The 21,289-nt window shown below is 34.2% G+C and overlaps 2 protein-coding genes across 2 annotated transcripts; both read right to left on the bottom strand.

Moving 5' to 3' along the window:
* Nucleotides 1-5,428: 5,428 nt before the first annotated feature.
* Nucleotides 5,429-7,193, bottom strand: LOC128032639 (uncharacterized). The gene is made up of 2 exons (XM_052621357.1): nucleotides 6,339-7,193; nucleotides 5,429-6,115 (listed from the first exon to the last, which is right to left on the bottom strand). Exons 1-2 carry the CDS (start codon nucleotides 7,191-7,193, stop codon nucleotides 5,429-5,431), a joined length of 1,542 nt encoding a protein of 513 aa, XP_052477317.1.
* Nucleotides 7,194-17,216: 10,023 nt separating this feature from the next.
* On the bottom strand, nucleotides 17,217-18,242 carry LOC105785739 (probable WRKY transcription factor 75). Its single transcript, XM_012611884.2, has 2 exons — nucleotides 17,791-18,242; nucleotides 17,217-17,571 (listed from the first exon to the last, which is right to left on the bottom strand). Exons 1-2 carry the CDS (start codon nucleotides 18,060-18,062, stop codon nucleotides 17,391-17,393), a joined length of 453 nt encoding a protein of 150 aa, XP_012467338.1. The 5' UTR covers nucleotides 18,063-18,242; the 3' UTR covers nucleotides 17,217-17,390.
* Nucleotides 18,243-21,289: the final 3,047 nt, after the last annotated feature.

The raw sequence follows: 21,289 nt of genomic DNA, 5'->3' as shown, positions 1-21,289 counted from the left end.
CAAGTTAGTATAAACGCTTCCTGTAGTGCTATTATCTAAATACAGGTTCCTAAAAAATTAAAAGACCAAGAAAGTTTTACTATTTTTATAGAGATAGGGAGAATTCATTTAATAGAGCTCTATGTAACTTAAGAACTAGTATTAATTTAATGCTTTTATCTATTTTTGAAAAACTCTACCTCCTAAGGAATTAACAATAATAACATTAACGAAATAAAGATGAAACAAAAGTTGAGACCCTCCAAGTGTCCTGTCTGTGTCCTAGCCTAAAGGATTATTTGTAAAGAAAGAAATTAGGGAGAGTGATCTATGGAAGCTCAATGTGAGTCCTTTTACAATAAACCAAATCATACAATTATAGTTTTAAACACTAAATAAAATCGTACATTATTACCAAAAATAACATTCGGTTATAAATATCTTTCAATTTCAAATATGGTAATTTGGTGTTGCTATTTTAGTCAAGCAAAAATAATATTATCAAACATAGACAATCAATTGAATCAATTTCAGAGTTTTTCATACTATTCATGAAAGATATATGCACATAAATCAATTTAATCGTTTCATCAAATAAATTCAGTCATGTATGCATAAATTGTCAAATATGTCATACAAAACTCGGTTCAAAAATCGGTTGTCTTACCACTAGCGCTCTAAAATTGAAAGTTCCCCAGAACTCCCTCCACAATCATTCCAATTTTGTGGACTTAATACAACATTCGAATTCGGGTAATTGTGAATAAAAGCTGCCGATAACTACGAAAACACGATCATCTCGTAGATAAGAGCTATCAGAGGGACTGTGAGAGCATAGTGAAAATGTCATAATTAGGATATGGTGTAACTGTGGGTACACTTCAGAGCGTCATAGTTGAAATCTGCTGTAATTGTGAGTACACAAAGAACGATTAACTGCAGGGATACTATCGGTTCTTCCTATAATCATATCAACCCAACCCATGCAAATGCATTACAATTAATTCAAAAGCAATCAAACATTGTAATATTCAATATTTTATCTCTTTGCAAATCAATAGCATTCACAGATCAATTAAACATCCAATATGTCAACCATTTAGAGTAAACGAATCATTCAATCGGGTATTTATACAAATATTATGTAAAGTCATTCACGGTTTAATCAATCAATCAAGAGTAACCACATTTATAAATTCATTCATCCATGCAAACTATCATTCTATTCCTAATCCAGGACCTAATTGCACAATCTAGTTCTCTAAATGCTATTTAAAACCTATTTGGGGATTAATTTGAACAAAATAATAAAAGCTAAAACAAATCTATAATTTTTGAGTTTCAGGGGCCACATGGCCATGTGACTGGACCATGTGCGAAGTCCCAGGCTGTGTGTAATTCGAATAGGTGAGGTGCAGGGGCCACACGACCGTGTAGGGAGACTCAGACTGTGTGAGAAGTGGAGTTTTAGGGTTTCAAGGAGGACATGGCCATGTGTGAGGTCGTGTGATCCACATGGGTTGGCCACACGTCCGTGTGGTAGTCCGTGTGTGTATAGGCGATCTCGAATCTTGACTCGATTTTTGGTAAAAGAACACACACCTAACTTCTAGGGTCTTGTACGATGGTCCTCATGTCTAAGTATTATCCAGATTACCTAAACCGGTCTTTCTATTAACAAAATGCAATAATTAATGATGGATTTCAAGATTTAGGGGGTTTTCAACAAGATCGTAAAGATCCGTAACGGATGAAAAATCTAACGAAAACAGTGATTTTCTAGAATTGATGAGATCTAGCTATTGGGAAGCAAGAGAAACATACCAATGTTGATAGAATTTTAGAAATTGATGGCGCAAAATTCAATGATTGATGATAAATGATTTGCTTTGGACTTGATTGCAAAGTTAAGATTCAAGAACGAAATTTCCAGTAAGAACTTTAAGAGAATTTTGTAAAAGAGGGTTTGCAGTGAAAATTGAAAAGAAATAGGGAGAATGAGGGTTTCAATTTGGGTAAGAATCAAATAGGAAATCATAATTGTGCTAGGAAGTAGTTTGTTAGTTGGACTTTGAAAAAATTAAGGGTTGTTTGACAATTGATCCTTTTTGGCCAAAATCAAAGAAAAGAAGAAGAAGAAGTAAAACCAATGTGACCTGAAACTCTACTCAAAGGGATGGAGAGGATGAATCTTAGCCATTAAGATAATGCCTATTCTAAAGTTGTATTTTACTACAAATAATACATAAGTTACTTTAACCTTGATTCCTAGAAAAATAAAAGGGAAAAGTTAAAAAGGTAAGATTAAAACTTTGGTCTTTTAAAAATTTTACTAAACTAATGTTAAAATCTAATTTATATAAATTTTAAAATTCTAGCCTCCTAATTTTTAGAGTGTTACAAAAATTGTTACTATAATATAAATGCCATCAACTGAACAAACTAAACCGATGGGCAAGGCAAGCCATTGTTTGCATAAATTGAAGACCTCAATTTGCTTTTTATGAAAAAAATTAAAATTTGTTTAGCGATTGAGTCAAATAGTTAACCAACTTTTTTCTATAAATTTGTTAATTGAGGAAGAGCAAAATTATTTTTATAATTTTTCTTATTGCGATAATTATCAAATTAGATTATAAAATTACATAATAAATGTTAATTTTTTTATTTATATAAAAAGTAAATCCTTTTATCAATTTATTTTTGAGATAATTATTTCTAATGTATTAATGCATTGTTTGGTAGGAGAATTATAATTTTAATATACCTTTTGATAGAAGTATTATAGTTTTTTTTTTTGAATAAATTTGGATTGGGCTATATTAATAAAATAAGAAAAACATCACAGATTATCCTAGACTAAATAAACCCTAAACACAGGCCCAAGAAACTCTGGCCCGGTGAACAAAAACTAAACCCATAAATCAACCCCTCTTTTTTAAAAAAACTAAAGTAAACAGAAACTAAATTAGAAGCCTCTAGAGCCAATAAAAAACACCACAATCTTACCCAATCTGAACAAATCCTCTCCCGTCTTTTCAAATTCATTATTCATTTCTTCATTAAGATTTTTCCCGGATATCAATAAGGCTGTTTCATCCAATTTTTGGGTTTCCCCCTTTTTCAGCCTCTTTAATCTGTATCTGCCATTTCATCTTCTTCTTTGTTCTCCCTTCTGTTCTTCTTCTTTCAGGTGCTCAACATATTTCGGAACTCTGCTTAGCAGGTAAATTTCTTCCTTCTTTCTTAAAGCCTCTCTCGCTAGCATGTGTGCCAGATAGTTTGCCTCCCTTGGTGTATACTCAAAATAGTATCTTTTTGTTTTTATCAGTAACTGATGAATATCACGGATATATGCTCCGACCCTTGATTTGTCATTAGTTTGTGTTTTTCACTTCTTAATGATTAAAAGTGCATCTCCTTCAATAATAATGTTTGGCCATTGCATGTCCATACTGATTTGAGTTGCTGTCCGGCAAGCTATTGCTTCTGCGGCATAAGCTAATGCTACTTGGTGGTGAACCTTTGTAAGTGATAAAAGGGCATTTCCTTCGCTGTCCCTGGCCATAATTCCCACTGCCGACTGTTTTGCATTCTCATCAAAAGCTGCATCAAAGTTAACCTTCACGAACTGGCCAGGTGGTTGTTTCCACTTTCTAACTCCTTTAGTAACTTTTGAGACTTTTTCTTCAATCCCATTAAGTTCTGCAATATATCTCCTAATAAAACCTGCGATTTCTTTCCCAGATCTACTGATTTTCTCATGCACTCTCTTGTTCCTTTCTCCCCAGATTGCCCAAAGAGCACAACAAAAGACCCTACATCTGGTGGGAGTAATCTGTTCAAAAACCTAGGTGAGCCACTGAAAAAATTCCATATAAGGGACCTGTAATAACTCTGATAAAGATAATTCCTCCCATACTTTCATTGCCATAGGACACTCACGAAAAATATGGTTTATGGTTTCTACTGTACTGCCACACCCAGAACATGTTGTCTGACTTAGAAGTCTTCTGTAATGCAGATTCACCCACGTTGGTAGATAATTCCAGGCAAATTGCCAGATAGAAATTTTTATCTTAGCAGGAAGATTTAGGATCCATAGATTTTTGTAAAAATTCCTAGTTTCGTTTTGTAAGGAATAAGCCCTAGGATCAATTTCAATGTCCTGTAATAGTTTATAGGCGCTTCGCACTGTAAACTCTCCTGAGGATTCACCCCTCCAGGCCAGAAAATCTTCATGAGGCTCTTTAGCAAGCGGGATGCAGAGGATTCTTTCAGATATCTCCACTGGAAAGGTAGACTCGATCAAGTCCTTTTTCCATGCTCTTTTACTTTCATCAATTAACTCTGCAACTCTATAATCTCGTAAATTGACAAAATGAGACGATAAATTGGCATAATTTAAATCTGGTATCCAACTATCATTCTTAATCGAAATTTCAGTTCCCTTCCCAACTTTCCAGCATAATCCTTCTGATAGAATACCTTTAGTGACCCATATACTCTTCCACGTGTATGAACAATCATTCCCAAGGCTTGAGTTTAAGAATTTTGTTTCTGGAAAATATTTAGCTTTCAAAACTTTTGAAACCAGAGAGTTTGGATTATTCAGAATTCTCCAACCTTGTTTAGCTAATAAAGAGACATTGAATTTAGCCAAGTTCCTAAAGCCTAACCCTCCATCTTCTTTAGCTCGACACATGTGCTCCCATTTACACCAGTGGATACCCCTTTTCCCTTGCTTTTTCTACCACCAAAAAGTTGCAAAGCTTTTTTCCAGTTCTTCACATAGGGAATTAGGAAAAAGGAAGCAAGACATAGCATAGGTCGGAACTTCTTTACCTCCTTGTGAAAGCAATCTGATACTCCAACCTCTGATTCTAGAATTGACCTTATTCTTTAGATATTGAAAAGACTCATTTTTTCATCTGCCAATCAAATTTGGGAGACCCAAGTACTTTTCCATGTCTGAAGACCCTCTTATCCCTAAACTTCCTAAAACTCCTCCCCTTATATCTTCTGATGTATTCGAACTGAAAAAAACCATGGATTTCTCAAAATTAACGCACTGACCAGAGCAATCTTCATATTCCTTTAGAACTCCTTTTAGCACTCTCACTCCCTTATCAGTGGCTTCACTGAACAGTATACAATCATCTACAAAGAGCAAATGTGAGATCCCTGGTCCTTTCCTACTCACATTTGCTCCTTTCGTCTTTCCCTCTTTTAGTGCCAATCTCATCAATGCTGAAAGCCCCTCGCTACATATTAGAAATAGAAAGGGACTCAGGGGGTCCCCCTGGCGCAACCCTCTTGAAGACTGAAAAGTTTCCCCCATTTTCCCATTAATGTTAACTGCAAAAGTTGCTGAAGAAATACATTTCATGATTAAATCAGCCCATTCTTCAACAAAACCCATTCGCAGCATTACTTCCTTAAGAAACCTTCACTCAACCCTATCATAGGCTTTGCTCATATCAAGCTTAACTGCCATTAAACCTTTCTTACCTGTACGTTTTCGCGTGAAAGTATGAAGGAGCTCGTAAGCTATTAATATATTATCAGAAATTAGCCTACCTGGGACAAAAGTACTCTGCGCCACATCAATACACTGCCCGATAACCCCCTGAAGTCTATTGGCAATAGTCTTTGCAACGAGTTTATAAATAACTGTGCATAAGCTGATTGGTCTGAAATTGGCTAAATTCTTGGGATTCTGAATTTTTGGAATCAATACAATATCAGTTGCATTGAAACGGCCAAGAGTTTTACCGCTATTTAAGCATCCAAGGCAGAAACTAGTAACTTCTTTCCCCACTATATGCCAGTATTGCTGAAAGAAAAGTGCTGGAAATCCATCAGGTCTTAGTGCTTTCGTAAGTCCCATACCTTTCAAGGCTAAAAGCACCTCTTCTTTCGTAAATTTTCTCATTAAATCTGCGTTCATTTCTGGCGTAATGTTACCATCAATACCAGTTAAGAGATGAGATAGTTCTCCTACTCCTTTTGATGAAAAAAGCTTCTGAAAAAATGTCTTGGCTGCTTTACTGATCTTATCTTCCTCAGTCACTTCTCCTCCTCCATCCAATTCAAGCCTTGAAATATTGTTTCTCTTTCGTCGGGGCGTGGCATACTTGTGAAAAAAAACCTATATTCTTGTCCCCTACTTTAAGCCAGTTTGCTCTTGCCCTCTGTTCCCAATACCTCTCCTCTTTGTCTATTTCTAAGTTTAAATGCACCTTTGTGTCAATAATCTCTGCCAGTATATCATCATTGCTTTCTTCCTCCAATAGCCTCTCAAGGTTTTTGTTAAGTCTTTTCTTTAACCCTTATCGACTTTTTCTAATTTGTTCTACCCATTCTTTTAAATTCGATTGCAGCTTTTCCAATTTCTCCATTAAAGTACTGGCGGATGTTTCCCAAGATGTTTTAATTATTCCTTCTAAAGAATCTTCCATGATCCACCATGCCTCAAATTTAAACCTTGGCCTCCCCACATAAGTATTTCCAGTTTTTGAATTGAGTAAAAGTGGACAATAATCGGACATCGTATGAATTAAATGTTGGATATTACCACTTGGGAAAAGATTCCGCCATTTATCATTAGCAACTCCCCTATCCAATCTTTCTCTAATATTTGTTTTAGGCAGATTCCCTCTTTCCCATGTAAACCAAGCCCCTGTATACCCTAGGTCTTCTAACTGACATTCCTCAAGGGTCTTCTTGAAAGCCTCCATCCTTCTTTCTTCTCTTGCAAGCCCTCCCTTCTTCTCAAAGGAGTACATAATTTCGTTGAAATCCCCACTTACAAGCCATGGGTGTCTCTGATCACGTCCTAGTTTCCGTAATAAGTTCCAAGACTCCTCCTTATCTTTGACATAAAGGGAGCCATAGAATCCTGTGAATCTCCACTCTTCTTTGTCATTTTCTTCCTTCACCATAACATCAGTATGACTCCTGGAGAAGCTCCTTAAAGTGACTAAAATTTCTCCCTTCCATGCTAAACATAAACCTCCTCGGAAGCCTTTTGCAGCAACATCAATTCCATTCAGAAACCCGCAGCTTCTTCTGACTTTTTCCATGCACTGCTTGTTAACTTTTGTCTCCATTAAGAAGACCATCTGGGGATTATGCTGCTTTAAAAAGTGTCGCAGCCTTCTAACTGTTCGTGGACTCCCCAATCCACAAACATTCCAACTGATGCTTTTCATTGCGTTCGGTCGGCTTGCCTCTTGGCAGCCGCCGATCCCATAATTAGTTGAACTTCGTTCTGACCCATAATATTACTCATCGTTTCTACTAACATGTCCCCCAGATCCTTTTCTTGCTCTTTTTTCTGTCTTTTAGTACCATCTCCATAATCATCTTCTACATTAAAAATCTTTAATCTTTCTTTTGTAGCTTTCCGCTTCTTAATACCACTCCCATCCACTTGCTGAGTCCCCCTTTGACCTAGGGCAATTCTTTTCCAGCTCATCTTTTTTGCTGAATTTGAGTTAATAACTGGACTACTCCTATTTTCAATCATCTTTTCATCAATAATGACTGTGGCTGCGTCCACCTGATTCTTCAACATCTTCTCTTCATCGTCCACATGTGATCTCCCATGTAACACCTCCTTAAAATTATTCGCTTCTCTATTTATTATATCTTCAAACCTCTCATTCTCAGAATCACCTGTATAAGAAACCTGAGCCCTGTCCTTCTTTGATAAATCATTAAGGGTGCGTTTGGTTCGCTGTAATGGAATAGATGCGTAATGGAATAGAAGCGTAATGGAATAGAGGCGTAATGGAATAGAGACGTAATAGGTAATCCTTTTGTTTGGTTCGCTGTAATGGAATAGAGGCGTAATAGTATTCTTGTGTTTGGTTGAATGAAATAGAGGTGTAATAGCATAAGGAAAAAAACTAAAATGACTAAAATACCCTTAGCAGATTTTTTTTAAGTAGATGATTATTGTTATTGTTATTAAATTTTAATAAGATTATTAATATGAATAATAAATAATTTAATCATATTTTAACATAATTATTATTAAATATAATTTAATAAAATTATATAATTTAATAAAATTATTAATATTAAATATTCTTATATGAATTTATTAAAATCATAATATATAATACTATAAAATATAATTTAACATAATTACTATTAAATATATTTTAATAAAATATATAATTTAATAAAATTCTTAATATTAAATATTCTAATTTACTAAAATCATAATATATAATACCACAATACTTACAAATTCTATTAATCGGTCCTAACTTTAAAAATTCAATAAACTTAACCGTCAATTTTACATATTATATCAATTTAACCTTTATTCTTAAAATTCAAAAATAAAAATTAAAAAACTAAAAATTTAAACATTTATTTTTGATAAAATACATACAAAATTATAAAAATATTTATAAATAAATGAATATCTATTTTTCTCATTTTTAACATGACATTTATTTATTAGAATAATAAATTTATAAATAAAACAATATAAGGAGAAAAGCAATGAAAAGAATTAGAAAAATTTTAAAAATATTAAACATTAACGCCACCATGCTTAATTTTGATAAAACTACAATAAAAAGATAAAGTTGACATCCTTAGGTTGTTGGCCCAAAACGCCAAATTTACATCCATGAGAAATTTTTTCAAGTGCTTTTTAACTGAAACCAAACTTGGGAATAAAGCACATGTCATTCCGCTTTGCCCCATGTTGCAACTAAGGCCAATCTGAGTCACATAGGTCATTGGAGAGTTGCCATCGCTATCCTTCGTATCTTTATCGCATTTTGTTTTACAAGAAATTTGGCAATGTCTTCCCTCTCACACATAACAACATAGTGCAATAGGGTTTGACCTTCATTGTCCTTCCAATAGAAAGAAAAATAATGATTTTAACAACAATGCTTACAACACCGTAAAGAGAAGAGAAATATAGAGCATTGTGCACCATTTAACATAAAAATTTCTTATTTACTTGGTATGCTTTTGAAAACGGTTCAAAAACACTCTAAAGACAGTTATTTCACATTTGTTTTGTGCATTACATGTACATCGACGGGGATAGTTTCAACACACACAAATAGGTTAGGAGGTGAATACCAAGAAAACCGTAACAACGATCCAATAATTACCTTAGCATTCACATCCAAGACAACCAACGCTCTGTTAAAAACCGGGATTAATCGCATGTATGATTGGAATCAACTACAACAACTCGATCTTGGATCTTGTACAAGGAAAACAAAGCCATTAACTTGGCAACCATACATCTAAAATAAGCATATGGCGAGGTTCAAAATAATCAAAGAAAATGAAGCTTCAAAATGTGTGACATTGAACACATAATCAATTACAGAAAAGTTGCTATGTTTTGGCACTAAAAGCAACCGCAAGCCACAACTACCAGCATGTCAAGAATTAAATTTGTTTTGGCACTAAAAGTAAACCACAAGTCACAATAACCAGAATGTCAAGGATTGAATTTGTTTGGGCACTAAAAGAAACAAATGAACAACAAGGTTTCTTCCCAAATCATCTCTCAGTCAGAGGCAATTAATAAGACCTATTATCTATATCTCGAAACAAAAATGCTTGTGTCATGCAGTCAGCAACCCAGAACTTCAAGCAAGGAATGATCCAAAATCAAAAACTCCCACATACATCTCATCTTACAACTTCATACAAGCCTTCAGCAAATTTAAACCGATTTGATATTAACTTAGAAGTTCCTTGAAATCTTCAAGCTTCGTTTAACTTCCACTATCCTGTTTATAAAGGGAGCTTTCCACTTGGTTGCTTAGAAATTCAATAATAATTTAAATAATCTAATTTTTTTTAATGAGCAGTTCTAAAGAATTGCTAGAATTAGATACTTTTCTTTCCATATTTCTCTATTTTCTCAGAACACAAACAAGTATCAAGCCTAAGAACCACAAAATCTTGCAAATCTGAAACGATCCAAGCAAGAAAAAAATAGCAAACCAGAAAGAGGAAAAAAGAAAAAGAAGCAGATACACCAAAACTTTCTATACTTGCCTGAATAATTAGCACAGAGAAACAGAGAAATACCATTTAATATCATTCAATTTCCATGAAAATCAATCAAGAAACCAATGCAGTTGGTAATTTCCATGAAAAGCAAACATTGTTTTTTACAAGTTTCAAACAAAAAAGAATTCAAAACATACCCAGAAAGGATGGAGATCAACGCAACCTTGTCGGAATGTGGAGATCAATAACCTTGATGAGCCCTAGTTCTTACTCGAAACGATGAGTAGGAAGAAATCGGGAGGGAGAGGTGGAGGTGGCTTTCGGGTTGGGAGGGTAAAACAGGGAAGAAGGATTCGGGAGAACCTAAAACGCATGGAAACTGAGCTTTCCATCCGGAATGGAAACCATCAAATATGACGAATAGGGGCGTAATGTAATCAGCCCGTAATAGGGCATTACGTCCAACCAAACGTCGGAATAGGTAGGGCCCACCGAATCGGGCTGTAATGGTATTCCCATTACATCCAACCAAACGGGCTGTAAATTGTATAACTTCCTTTCCAACAAGATTTGATTCTGCTTTTAATGCCATCGTAAATGGATGATCATCTTTAATTTTACTTTTTTCTGCAGCACTCAGCACACTACATTCTGGAATTTCGTGGCCCAACCTTCCACACCCGTAGCAAAACAGTGATAATTTCTCGTACTTTAAAGAAATCCACTTTTGATTTCTATTATCCGATGAGACGAAAATTCCTCGTCGAAGGGGTTTCTGCACATTAAGGTTTATTTTGAGATGGCACCATTCTTCGCTAATTTCAGATCTAATAACTCCTCCAAACGTAACGCCTATAGCATGTAATAAATCCTTTTTATCAAATTCTGGTAAGCATGGCCCTATCTTTAACCAAACCGGAGAGGAATTAAGACAGATCTGAGATCTTTCTGCCGATTGAGTTAACCTATCAAATAAGATTAAACTCATTCGAAAAAGCCATGGCCTACCTTCCATGATCAACTCCAAATCTTCTTCCAACTCAAACACAATCAAATATAGATTCTGCCCTGCCAATTTAATCTCAAACTTTTTCTTTATTTTCCACAAACTCCTCATCTGTGCTTTAAAATTTTTAGGGTTGTAAAGTTTCCCTGTCCAAATTGTACAGATTAGAGTTGGCTTGTCGTCAGGAACTACCCTTGATCCTTTGACAGATAATTGAATAAGTTCTTCAGATAGAAGGGAGATCTCATCCTTTTGCTCTCTATTGTTGCCACCGCTTTCCCTCATCCCAAGCCACAGAAAACAACTACCTGTACTAGGATTCTCGGTAAAGCACTCTTGGAGACTTAGGAGTATTATAGTTTTAACATACCTCTTAATACATCAGTTGAAAATAATCAGTTGTTTGGTTTAAAACAATTAATACATGAGTTAATAAACTTTAAGTCATGTAAATTTTTTGCATTAACTTAGGTAAAAAAAAATTAGCTCATTTGAGTGGGCTTATTTTTTACATGTGTTTTTTTAATTACAATTTTCCTAGTGTATCCTTTATAAAATAATCAAATTATACATATTTTTAGACTTTTTGCTTTTCACTCTCATTACCATTTGAGTTCTTAAATCCAGGTACGTGGTTTCTCAATTTTTTGTAGACATAATCATCTTGGTTTCTTGAAAAATTACAACACTTTCTTCTCTTTTGTGGGTTCTTTCTTCTTGTCCTCTTTCCATTGTTATTCACCAATTTGTTTCTAATAAATAATTATTAAATTTAATTATTAGATTACTCATATTTTGGTTTTAAAAGTTATATTTGATCTAAACATTTTTAGAGCAATCGAGAGATAAATTGATAGTCAAATTGAAAATAGATAGAAAAACAAAACCAAATTTATGGTGTACCCATTTATTTTTATGCTTTGGAGCAAATATTTTTACACTGCAATTAAATTCTTGGGTTGAGATTTATAATGTATCGATTCATTTGTTGCATAGTAATTATTTAAACAGTGATGAGTTTATAGGCAAAATTGGTATTTTATAGAATAACACTTATGTTAATATATGTTTATTACATGATTAGCAATCTACCTACCAAACGATGGGCTATTTATATATTATGTTAGTTTACTAATTTTTCCTTATATTAAAATATATGTATTAAATAAAATTTTTCTTTACATTATTATACTAGTAACCAAATTAGAGGTAAAATTATTAAACTCACAATTCCAAGTTGTTAACAAAGATAGTAAATGCTTCCTATTCTTTAGGGCCCTTCTTTTTTTTTTTTATCTCTCTTAAATTTTTAAATTTATTGATTGAATGAAATTGAGATATATTATTTCTCCAAAAATATCTCCAATCTCATGCTTTTCCCAAATCCTCAATCCATTCTTCCATCATTTCCTTTTACAACATACCATCTTCTAGATCTGATTTAAATATCTCAATCGCAGTTGCTCACCTTTTTCTTCAAGGGTATATGACAGTTGAATAAAATATAAAAAAAACACGTTACATGTTGAGCGAAACACTTGTACATTATTTGCTACAATAAAAGAGTGTATTCTCTTTTAAATATGTTTGTTTGTTTGTTTGTTTTGTAGATAGATAGACATTATAGAAGACTCTTTAGGTTTAGATGTTGTAATGAACCTAGATAGATTGATTTTGAACAAGGAATACAGAGGTATGACAATACCAACAAAATAATATTTAATAATTGTATTTAGATACAAATTGATAGAACACTTAGCTAAAGTTCATAAGAATGGGGATAAAAGGGATCATAAATTGGAATTTCAAAATAAAAATAACATAACCAACAAGGAATTTTCTCTGTCATCTTATAGCCTCTCAAACTGTTATTTTGGTGCTAACATGTACTAAATGAAAAAAATCAACATATTTCTATTGAATCTTCCTTTGGCGTGCATTTCTTCTTGGTTTTGGCTAGTCTATGCTTGGTTCCTATGTTTCGGTTGGTCCGCTCTTGAATTTACCAAGATAGTAGGTAACTCCTCGTGAGGTTTGATCATAACAATACCTCTCAGTTCTAGAAGAACCTTGTCCTTATGGTTCCAATCAGGGAAGCACTTCACGATATGGTCCCTAGCTTCCCAAGTAGTTGTTGTAGATGGAAGGTCGTCCCACTGAATAAGGAATTGATCAATCAAACGACTTGAGTGATTGATTACTCTTTTGTCCAAAACTGCTATAGGTTTTAAGATTATTGTGTTAATGGCTTCCACAAGATGCAATGAGGTGACCTATTGTTCCAGAGTACCGACGCATTTTTGAAGAAGGGATACGTGGAAAACAAGATAAATGGTGGTTATGGTGGGAAAATCAAACTTGTAAGCCACTTGCCTCATATGGTGGAGAACTTTGAAGGGTCCAAAGAATCTTCAACCAAGCTTGTGATGTCGCTGGAGGGGCACGAAGTTTTGGCGAAAAGGTTGAAGTTTGACATAAACTTAGTCTCCTTTCTGGAAAACCACCTATTGATGGTGTATGTTAGCCACATGTTTCATTCGGGATTGTGCTTTGGACAGACTCTACCAGAGAAGATTGAGTACGACATCTCTGTCGAGCATAAATTCCTCAACCTTTTAATATATTTGGCAATCGTTGGTAGTTATCGACCATAGAGGGCTTTGAATGGTGTATTTTCACCAATGTTTGATAGGTTGTATTATACCAATATCTAGCCCAAGGAAACATCAGAACCCACTTTGTTGGTGTGTTGGCGGTGAAAGAGTAAAGATACATATTAAGGCATTTGTTGAGAGCCTTTGTTTGCCCATCCGTTTGTGGATGATATGGCGTACTGATGAAAAGGTCAGTGCCTTGCAGTCGGTGTAGTTCTTGACAAATTGCTCACATAAAATGAGGGTCCTGGTTGGTAACAATCAAGCTAGAGATGCCATGGAGTCGGATTGCCCCTCGTTGGAATAGATGGTGAAAAATCACTTTCAAAACATTTTTACTACTTCAATAAATAGTTCAAATAGAGCTTGCAATATAAATGAGTTGGCTTGGCCCACTCTAAATGAGCTAGAGATTCGAGGTTTGGCTAGAGGAATCTCAGATGTTGAAGTTCCAAGGCTCCTGGTTCAGATGGCCTTCACCCCATGTTCTTTAAAAAATGCTGGGAATATGTGAGACGAAAGACCATTGAAATGGTTAATAATGTTTTTTCTTTGGGTAAGTTGTCATTTGGCAACAGGCACATGATAATGTTATCATTGTGTAAGAAGTTTTCCACTCACTCAATAAAATAAAAGGGAAAAGAGGGGCTACGGTCATTAAACTTGACATTGAGAAAGCCTATGACAAACCTGAGTGGATTTTTGTTAGGAAAGTCCTATGTTTTTTCAATTTTCCTAAAAAATTTATTTGCTTCATCTTGCAATGCATTTGCACTTCATCTATTTCAATCCTTTTAAATATCTCCAAGCTTGAATAGTTTGTTCTCATAAGAGGAATCCAACAATGGGACCCTTTGTCTCCCTATATTTTCATCATCTGTATGGAATACCTCAATCATCTTATCTTGAGAGAAATTGAAAATAATTCTTGGCAACCAATTTGAGCTTCGAGAATAGGTCCTTTACTCTTCCACATCTTCTTTGTGGATGATGTAATTCTCTTCTTTAAAGTCAATAAAACTTATGTTCGGTTCATCATGGCTACTCTTAAAACCTTCATGGAACAATTTGGTCAAAGCGTTTATTTGTAAAAATTCAAATTTTTGTTTTCCCCTAAAATGGATGATAATACTAAGTTAATAATGGTTAATACCCTTAAAATGCAATAGACAAAAAACTTGGGGAAATACTTGGGATTCCTGATTCACCCATCCAAAGTTTCTAGAAAAGAGTTTGACTTCATCATTGAAAAATTTCAAGAAATTTGAGCTCCTGAAAACCAAATTTATTATCTCGAGCAGGAAGATTAGTGCTAATCCATGCAATTATGGCGACCATTCCAAATTATTACATGCAATGTAGAATGTTACTAGCTAATATGTTAGCTAGACTTCATCGAATCAATAGGAACTTCTTTTGGGGTTCCTGAAAACTCAATGAGATTCCATATGACAAATCGGGATGTATTAGCTAAGTCAAAAGAGACTGGTGGCATTCGAATGAGAGTTTAAAAATTTAAAAATCAAGCCCAGTTGATGAAATTGGCTTGGAGAATGATACATGAACAAGAGTCGATTTGGGTCAAGGTTCTAGCAAGTAAATATCTTCCAAGAAGTGACGATACTCCAGCTAAAAGGAGTGTTTCAACCATGTTGGCCTTGCTTAAGAAAATCAGCCCACTATTCCAAAATGGCCTAAGATAGACTGTTGGAAATGGAAATAACATTAGGTTCTGGGATGATGATTGGAATGGATTGGGCCACCTTAGAACCCTCTGCATTGGGTCATTGTTGAGAGGAGAGTAAAACCATTCCTTCAAAAGAGCTGATGATTGATTGGAGTTCAACTCGACCCGAAAGCTGGCTCGAAAAGTGGAGGGTTTGGATAAAAAATAATGGCCATTTAGAAAATGGGTCGGACCTTAGGTAAGGCTTTTTTGGCTTAAGCCCGACTCGGCCCAAATATGTAAAAAAAATTGTTTTTTTATTGTTTTCTTGTTTTTTACTGTTTTTTGCTATTTTCTTATTGTTTTTTTTTACTATTTTGCTACCATTTGCACTATTATTTTGCTTTTGTTTTGTTGTTATTGTTTGAATATTGTATAACTCTTGTTTTATTGTTAATTTTGTTTCTACTTTAGAGGCATTTGTTTGTTAAATTGCACTTATATTAGTTTTATTCAAATATACATATGTATTTTTAATTTATTTTTAATTTGTTGGAAAATATTTATTTTAATATTTTTATAATTTTGATGTATTATATATATATTTTAAAAAATTAATAAAAATTAATATAAACGGGCCAAACCCAAATTTTAACATTTTTATCTGGATTAAATTTGAGTAAAAATTTAGGTCTTTTTTTATACTGGACTTAAAATTTTTGTTGGCCGACCCGGCGTATGTAACCTCTAGTTGGAGAGTGATGGCTGTGATAACTGGTCATTCCAAATTCCAAAAGAATATTTAGTGGCCACAGTCAACACTGCTATCTCTTTTGACTCTGGTAAAGTCGATTCTCTCTGTTGGAAGCACACAAATGATGGTTTGTTCTCGTTAGCCAATGCTTATGATTTGGCTGCTCAAAGGGAAAGGATTACAACCATGGGGATTGAGGCATGGTGGAAGTATTTTGGAAAATCAAAATTCTTCCAAAGATTAAGGTGTTTCTCTAGAAATGCATTAACAATATTTTACCTACTGCAAATTTTTTGAATCAAAGGGGTTTTTCAGTACAGGATATTTGCCCTTTTTGCCTTTCTAGTAACGAGGAAACCCCACGATCTATTGATAGATCGTGGGGTTGTTAAAAATTGGTGGTCTTCTTCCACTGCTATTAACAATAATTTACCCGGTTTGGATGGCGATTGGAAAGATTGGATCTTTTCAAACATTGAAGCCAAGAGATGGACCAAAGTTACCGTGGTTTTTAGTTTTCTCCTTCGCTGTTTGGGAGCTTTGGCTGCTCAGAAATGCTGTTGTTTTTAACAGCAACCCCAAACCAGGCAATGTTCGAGCTCAATGTTTAGTAGAGGAAAGCGAATTCTTTACGATCTCCCTAATCATCAAAGTCGTTTACCCTCCCCCAGCTGTGATGGTCAAATGGCATCCCCCTCGCTTAGGATGGATCGTGTTTTGGTAACCCTGGGAGAGCCGGAGCAGGGGGGATTATTAGAGATCATTATGGAACCTGACATTCCTAAAGCTAACAACATTGAAGCTGAGTTATGGGCCTTGAGAGATGGCTTAAAATTGCTGTTGACCTCAATATTTCCCATCCAGAAATTGAAGTAGACTCTACTGCTATCATCTCTCTTGTTACTAATGACGCTATTACAAATAACCTGTTTGGTATAGTAATGGCAAAGTTAGGAAGCAGCCATAGCAGTATGTTGAATACTGATATTGTTGCTGTTTTTGTCGAGCCACCTGAAGCTGTTCTGTCTTTTTTGTAATGGAAGAGGTTTTCGGTCCTCCCATTTTAAGAACAATTATGTAATACACTGTCATGTTCCTTTTATTTACCAAAAGAAAAACTAAATAAATTCTATGTGAAACCAAAAAAACTACATGAATAAATATACATAATAATGATTCTAATTACTTACTATATTCAGCTCCAAAATCTCAATACAAATTGAGATAATAAACAAAACGAAGGGGTTTTTTTTTTCATTATGCATATCAGAATTGAACTAAAATACATAATTTTCTACATAATTAATTATAAATCGTCTTAATTTAAAAGGAAGTAGTGTAGATCTGCATCTGGCTTAAGATATGCTCAAAGTTGTCATTAGAATTTTGAATGGGATGGGAATGCATGCCTTCATAAGTTGTCACCACCATTCCTTCATCTTTTGTTAACCTTTGAATTTGTTTTTTCACATTGCATCCTTGATGCGTACATCGATAATAACTTCTGCAAAACCATAGTTCAGTCAGTTTCTCATCTTTTATAATATTATTTTATTATAAAAGGTACAACTATTTTTATAATTTATTTTGAATCTATAGCAACAACATCAGTAAAATATACAATAATCTAAAGATAAATTAAGAAGTAAACATTAATATTTTATCTTGGCAGGAATAAAATTAAAAATATCATCTAATGATAAGCTAGAATGTTGAAAAATACCTAGGGAATTTGTTGTTCTTGACTGCTTTCTGGCCATATTTTCTCCATCTATAGCCATCATCAAGTATATCAACTTTGCTTCTAGTTTGGAAAGCATATCTTGGCTTTCTTATCTTTTTATGGTCTCCTTTCTTCTTCGCAGTCCCAAGCAACCCAGCAAAGGTTTTGTTCTCAGCCCCACCCTCCATCTCTTCCATCGATCCCTTCCCACTTTGAAATTCACCATAACCAAGCAAGGATGAAGTTGTCAAAAATCCCTGAAAATTTTCCATCAAAGATCCACCTAGACAAAACAAAAAGAGAGGATGATATGATTCACTAATTACTAACTACAAGTATATTTAAAGAAGAAGAGTGAAAAAAAGGGTCCTAAGAGAGAGTTTAAAATAGGAAGGCGGCTTGATGACTAGCTAGCTATCTATAGCAGTCATTTCCCTTTTCCAATGGTTTCGTAAAGGGCACGTACATATAATTGAAAGATCACTAAAGAAGCTGGCGATAGGCAATTTAATTTTTAATATATTCTAATGAAATACATATTTAAAGTATTGGAGGGCTTCTTTGTTTAAAACCCAATAGTCTACTTACTAAATTTATTCCAATAAATATATAAAAAAAGAAAAGAAGTAGTCATTCGTAGAGGTGCTCATGGGCCGGGCGGCCCGGCCGTGCCCGACGGTCCACCCGAAATATGGGAGGGTTTGGGTAAAAATATAGGCCCGAAATATGGGCTTGGGCAAAAAAATGACGCCCGTTTAGAAAAGCGGGCAGACCTCGGCACCACTTTTTAGCCGGGCCGGCCCCTACCATGAGCACCTCCAGTCATTCATGTTGTCGGATAATAATAAATAGCTTAAAATATAATAAATATCTTAATTGGCTTCGATTTCGTACGTGGCTTGTTAATACGTAATTTACATTCAAAGAAACAATATTTACAGTCAAAGATTTTACTGGTCAGCAGATGCATTCCTCGTGTGGAATTAATATATCATAATCTCACGCTAGATTATGGCTTCTTGGATTCCTGAAACATTAAATAATGTCTCCAATCCTTCCCTATTTTTATAATTTATATTATAAAAGTTAATTATTTACAAATATAAGTAGTTTTAGAAATAATTGTAAGCACATATTTCAAGTCAAGTCAGGCTGTACTTAGACAAGTATAAAGTGTGTAATATCAAGTTAAAGCTTGACCTAAACCCGATCATGAACACATCCAATTATGGCGTACTCACGGATATGTTTATAAAAAAGATTATATAAAAATTGGATATAACTTTGATTGAAATGGTAAAATTGACCTGTGTATTTTTCTTTTTCCAGATTTTATATTAAAAAGACAAAAATATTCTCAAGATAATATTTATTGGTCTATAAATAACTCGATTATTTGAAAAGGTAGAGTGGGAAAGAAAAAGAAAATATGATTAACAAATTTGAAAACTTCCAATCCAGATGATGCCCAAAGTATGAAATGAAACTCCCTACCCAAATAACTTGAAACACAAGTTTATCAACAAAAGTGTGGTTGTCTAATTATCTGTTCTTAAATCTCAAACTTCAACGTGGGGGTGAAAATCACTTTTTAACCATACCTTTTTATGTGATTGGTGGGGTCAATAAATGATTCAAACCTTTTGGTTTGAACTATCCAAGTTTTCCAAAGAGAGAACGAAAGGATTTAGACTTTAGTGGAACAGAGTGAAATGTATTTCTCTAGATTAGCATGAAAGTCATGAAAGTACTAGAACATGTGCGTTGATTTCTTTTGTTTTTTGGTGGACCGCCCTCCATTTTACCTCCAAAATTAAGCTTTCATCCAGTTTCGTGGAGTGCTGTTTATAGCAGTTGTATCGTAAAGAAATTAAGTTGTAGCTAATTTCAATTGAGAAATAGGTTCAAAATGTACTTAGTTAGAGATTAAGAAAAGTGTTTAATTTTTTAATTAAAAGTATTATTCTAAAGAAACACTATAGATTATATTAAGATCATTAAAAATTTAAAATTTGTATATCCATTACATGAATGAAATTTTATATATTTTAATTAACATCATTCACATAAATCTTCTCAATAATATTTTAAATTAGTTAAGTTTGGTGTTAAATAATTAAATAAAAATAATCAACAATATTAGTAAAGTAAGATTTAGAACTTATGGTTTGCATTAATTTAAGGTTTAAGGTTTATTATTTAGGATAATGGTCAACATCTAGGGCTTTATGATTTATGGTTTAACATTAAAGGATTTAAATCGGAGTTTGAATTTTAAGATTCAACGTTAGGGTTTAGTATTTAAGGTTTACGATTAAAAATTAGGTTTACAATTTTGTAGTTTAGTGTTTATGAAATTGGTCTCACACCATCTACCCATTACTATAATGATAAACTGTAATATCCGTTTATCAACTACCTCAAGCTTATACCTTTGGTTATATAATAAAACCCTTTGACTTTCCATAAGATGAAGAGGAAATCATAATCAGAATTAGGTCATACCTTATTGACCCAATGTGAGGTAATCTCTTCTAACTTAGATTCTTGGATTTACACCATTTCAACTTGATGCTTCAGAATGATTTTCTTCAGGATTCCCAAATTTAATGCATTGCCTACCCATTCAATATTCCATGTTAGAATCACATGACCATGATATTCAATTTAGGCTTCAATTCTCAATACCTGATCCCGAGTCTTTCCTGACATCCAAGATGCAAGCTAAATCTTTAGTTACTATGTTCACGTCTCTTTCAATTTGTAGTCCCAATAATTTCGTAAATCGTAATGTCTCTTTTTCCTCCCTTAGTATAGCTTTCTTCCGGTTTTTGAAGCTTGAGTCCAAGAGAGAAGCATTAGCAACCAAGTACTCTCTATTTTTCTTCTAGTTAGCATACCTATGCTCTCTTTAGATTTATAACCTTTACGAGTCTTCTTGCCTTTTTGCTTTGATCAAGGCTTCGCTTCATCTAACTCTTCCAATAACTTTACCTTTTTTAATCTACCACCCATATCCAATATCTCATAATCAATATGAGGGTAAGGGATCTCTTGAAGTACCAATGATGATACAAAAACCTTTGGCTTCTCCTCTTCACTTTTACTTTGCAACTCATGATTTTTAGTAGCATGGCTCCTCCGCTCCCCCTTCTATTATTTTTCCTAGATGGTATCTTACAATAGGCCCAAGCCCACTTCAATCTCCAACTTTCCATTACTCAATTCAAGCTTACCATATCTTCTACTCCCCCTAGCCTCTTGAGAAATTCCCAAACAGTTTGAAACTTGGGCTCCACGATGGATAATCGGCCCACTCTAATCTAATTCTATTTATTTTTCCCTAGTATTATATTATTGGCTAAATCTTTAGGCCAACTGTCAAATTTGTAACACCCCATACCTGGTTCAATTGCTGAACCCGAGCTATGGAATGCCACATTAGCTACCCAAATGACTTTCCATTAACACCCAACCTAACCTCCAACACACCACAAGT

This window comes from Gossypium raimondii, chromosome 1 (assembly GCF_025698545.1).
Source record: "Gossypium raimondii isolate GPD5lz chromosome 1, ASM2569854v1, whole genome shotgun sequence".
In the NCBI taxonomy this organism is placed as follows: domain Eukaryota; kingdom Viridiplantae; phylum Streptophyta; class Magnoliopsida; order Malvales; family Malvaceae; genus Gossypium; species Gossypium raimondii.
This window is presented reverse-complemented; position numbering and strand designations above follow the sequence as displayed.

Coding starts and splice junctions, on each gene's coding strand:
- LOC128032639 (XM_052621357.1), bottom strand. CDS start 7,193: ATGAAAAGCATCAGTTGGAATGTTTGTGGATTGGGGAGTCCACGAACA. Junction 6,116..6,338: donor AATCGAATTTAAAAGAATGG/GTAGAACAAATT, acceptor TTTTTTCACAAG/TATGCCACGCCCCGACGAAA.
- LOC105785739 (XM_012611884.2), bottom strand. CDS start 18,062: ATGGAAAATTTTCAGGGATTTTTGACAACTTCATCCTTGCTTGGTTAT. Junction 17,572..17,790: donor AAGAACAACAAATTCCCTAG/GTATTTTTCAAC, acceptor ATGGTTTTGCAG/AAGTTATTATCGATGTACGC.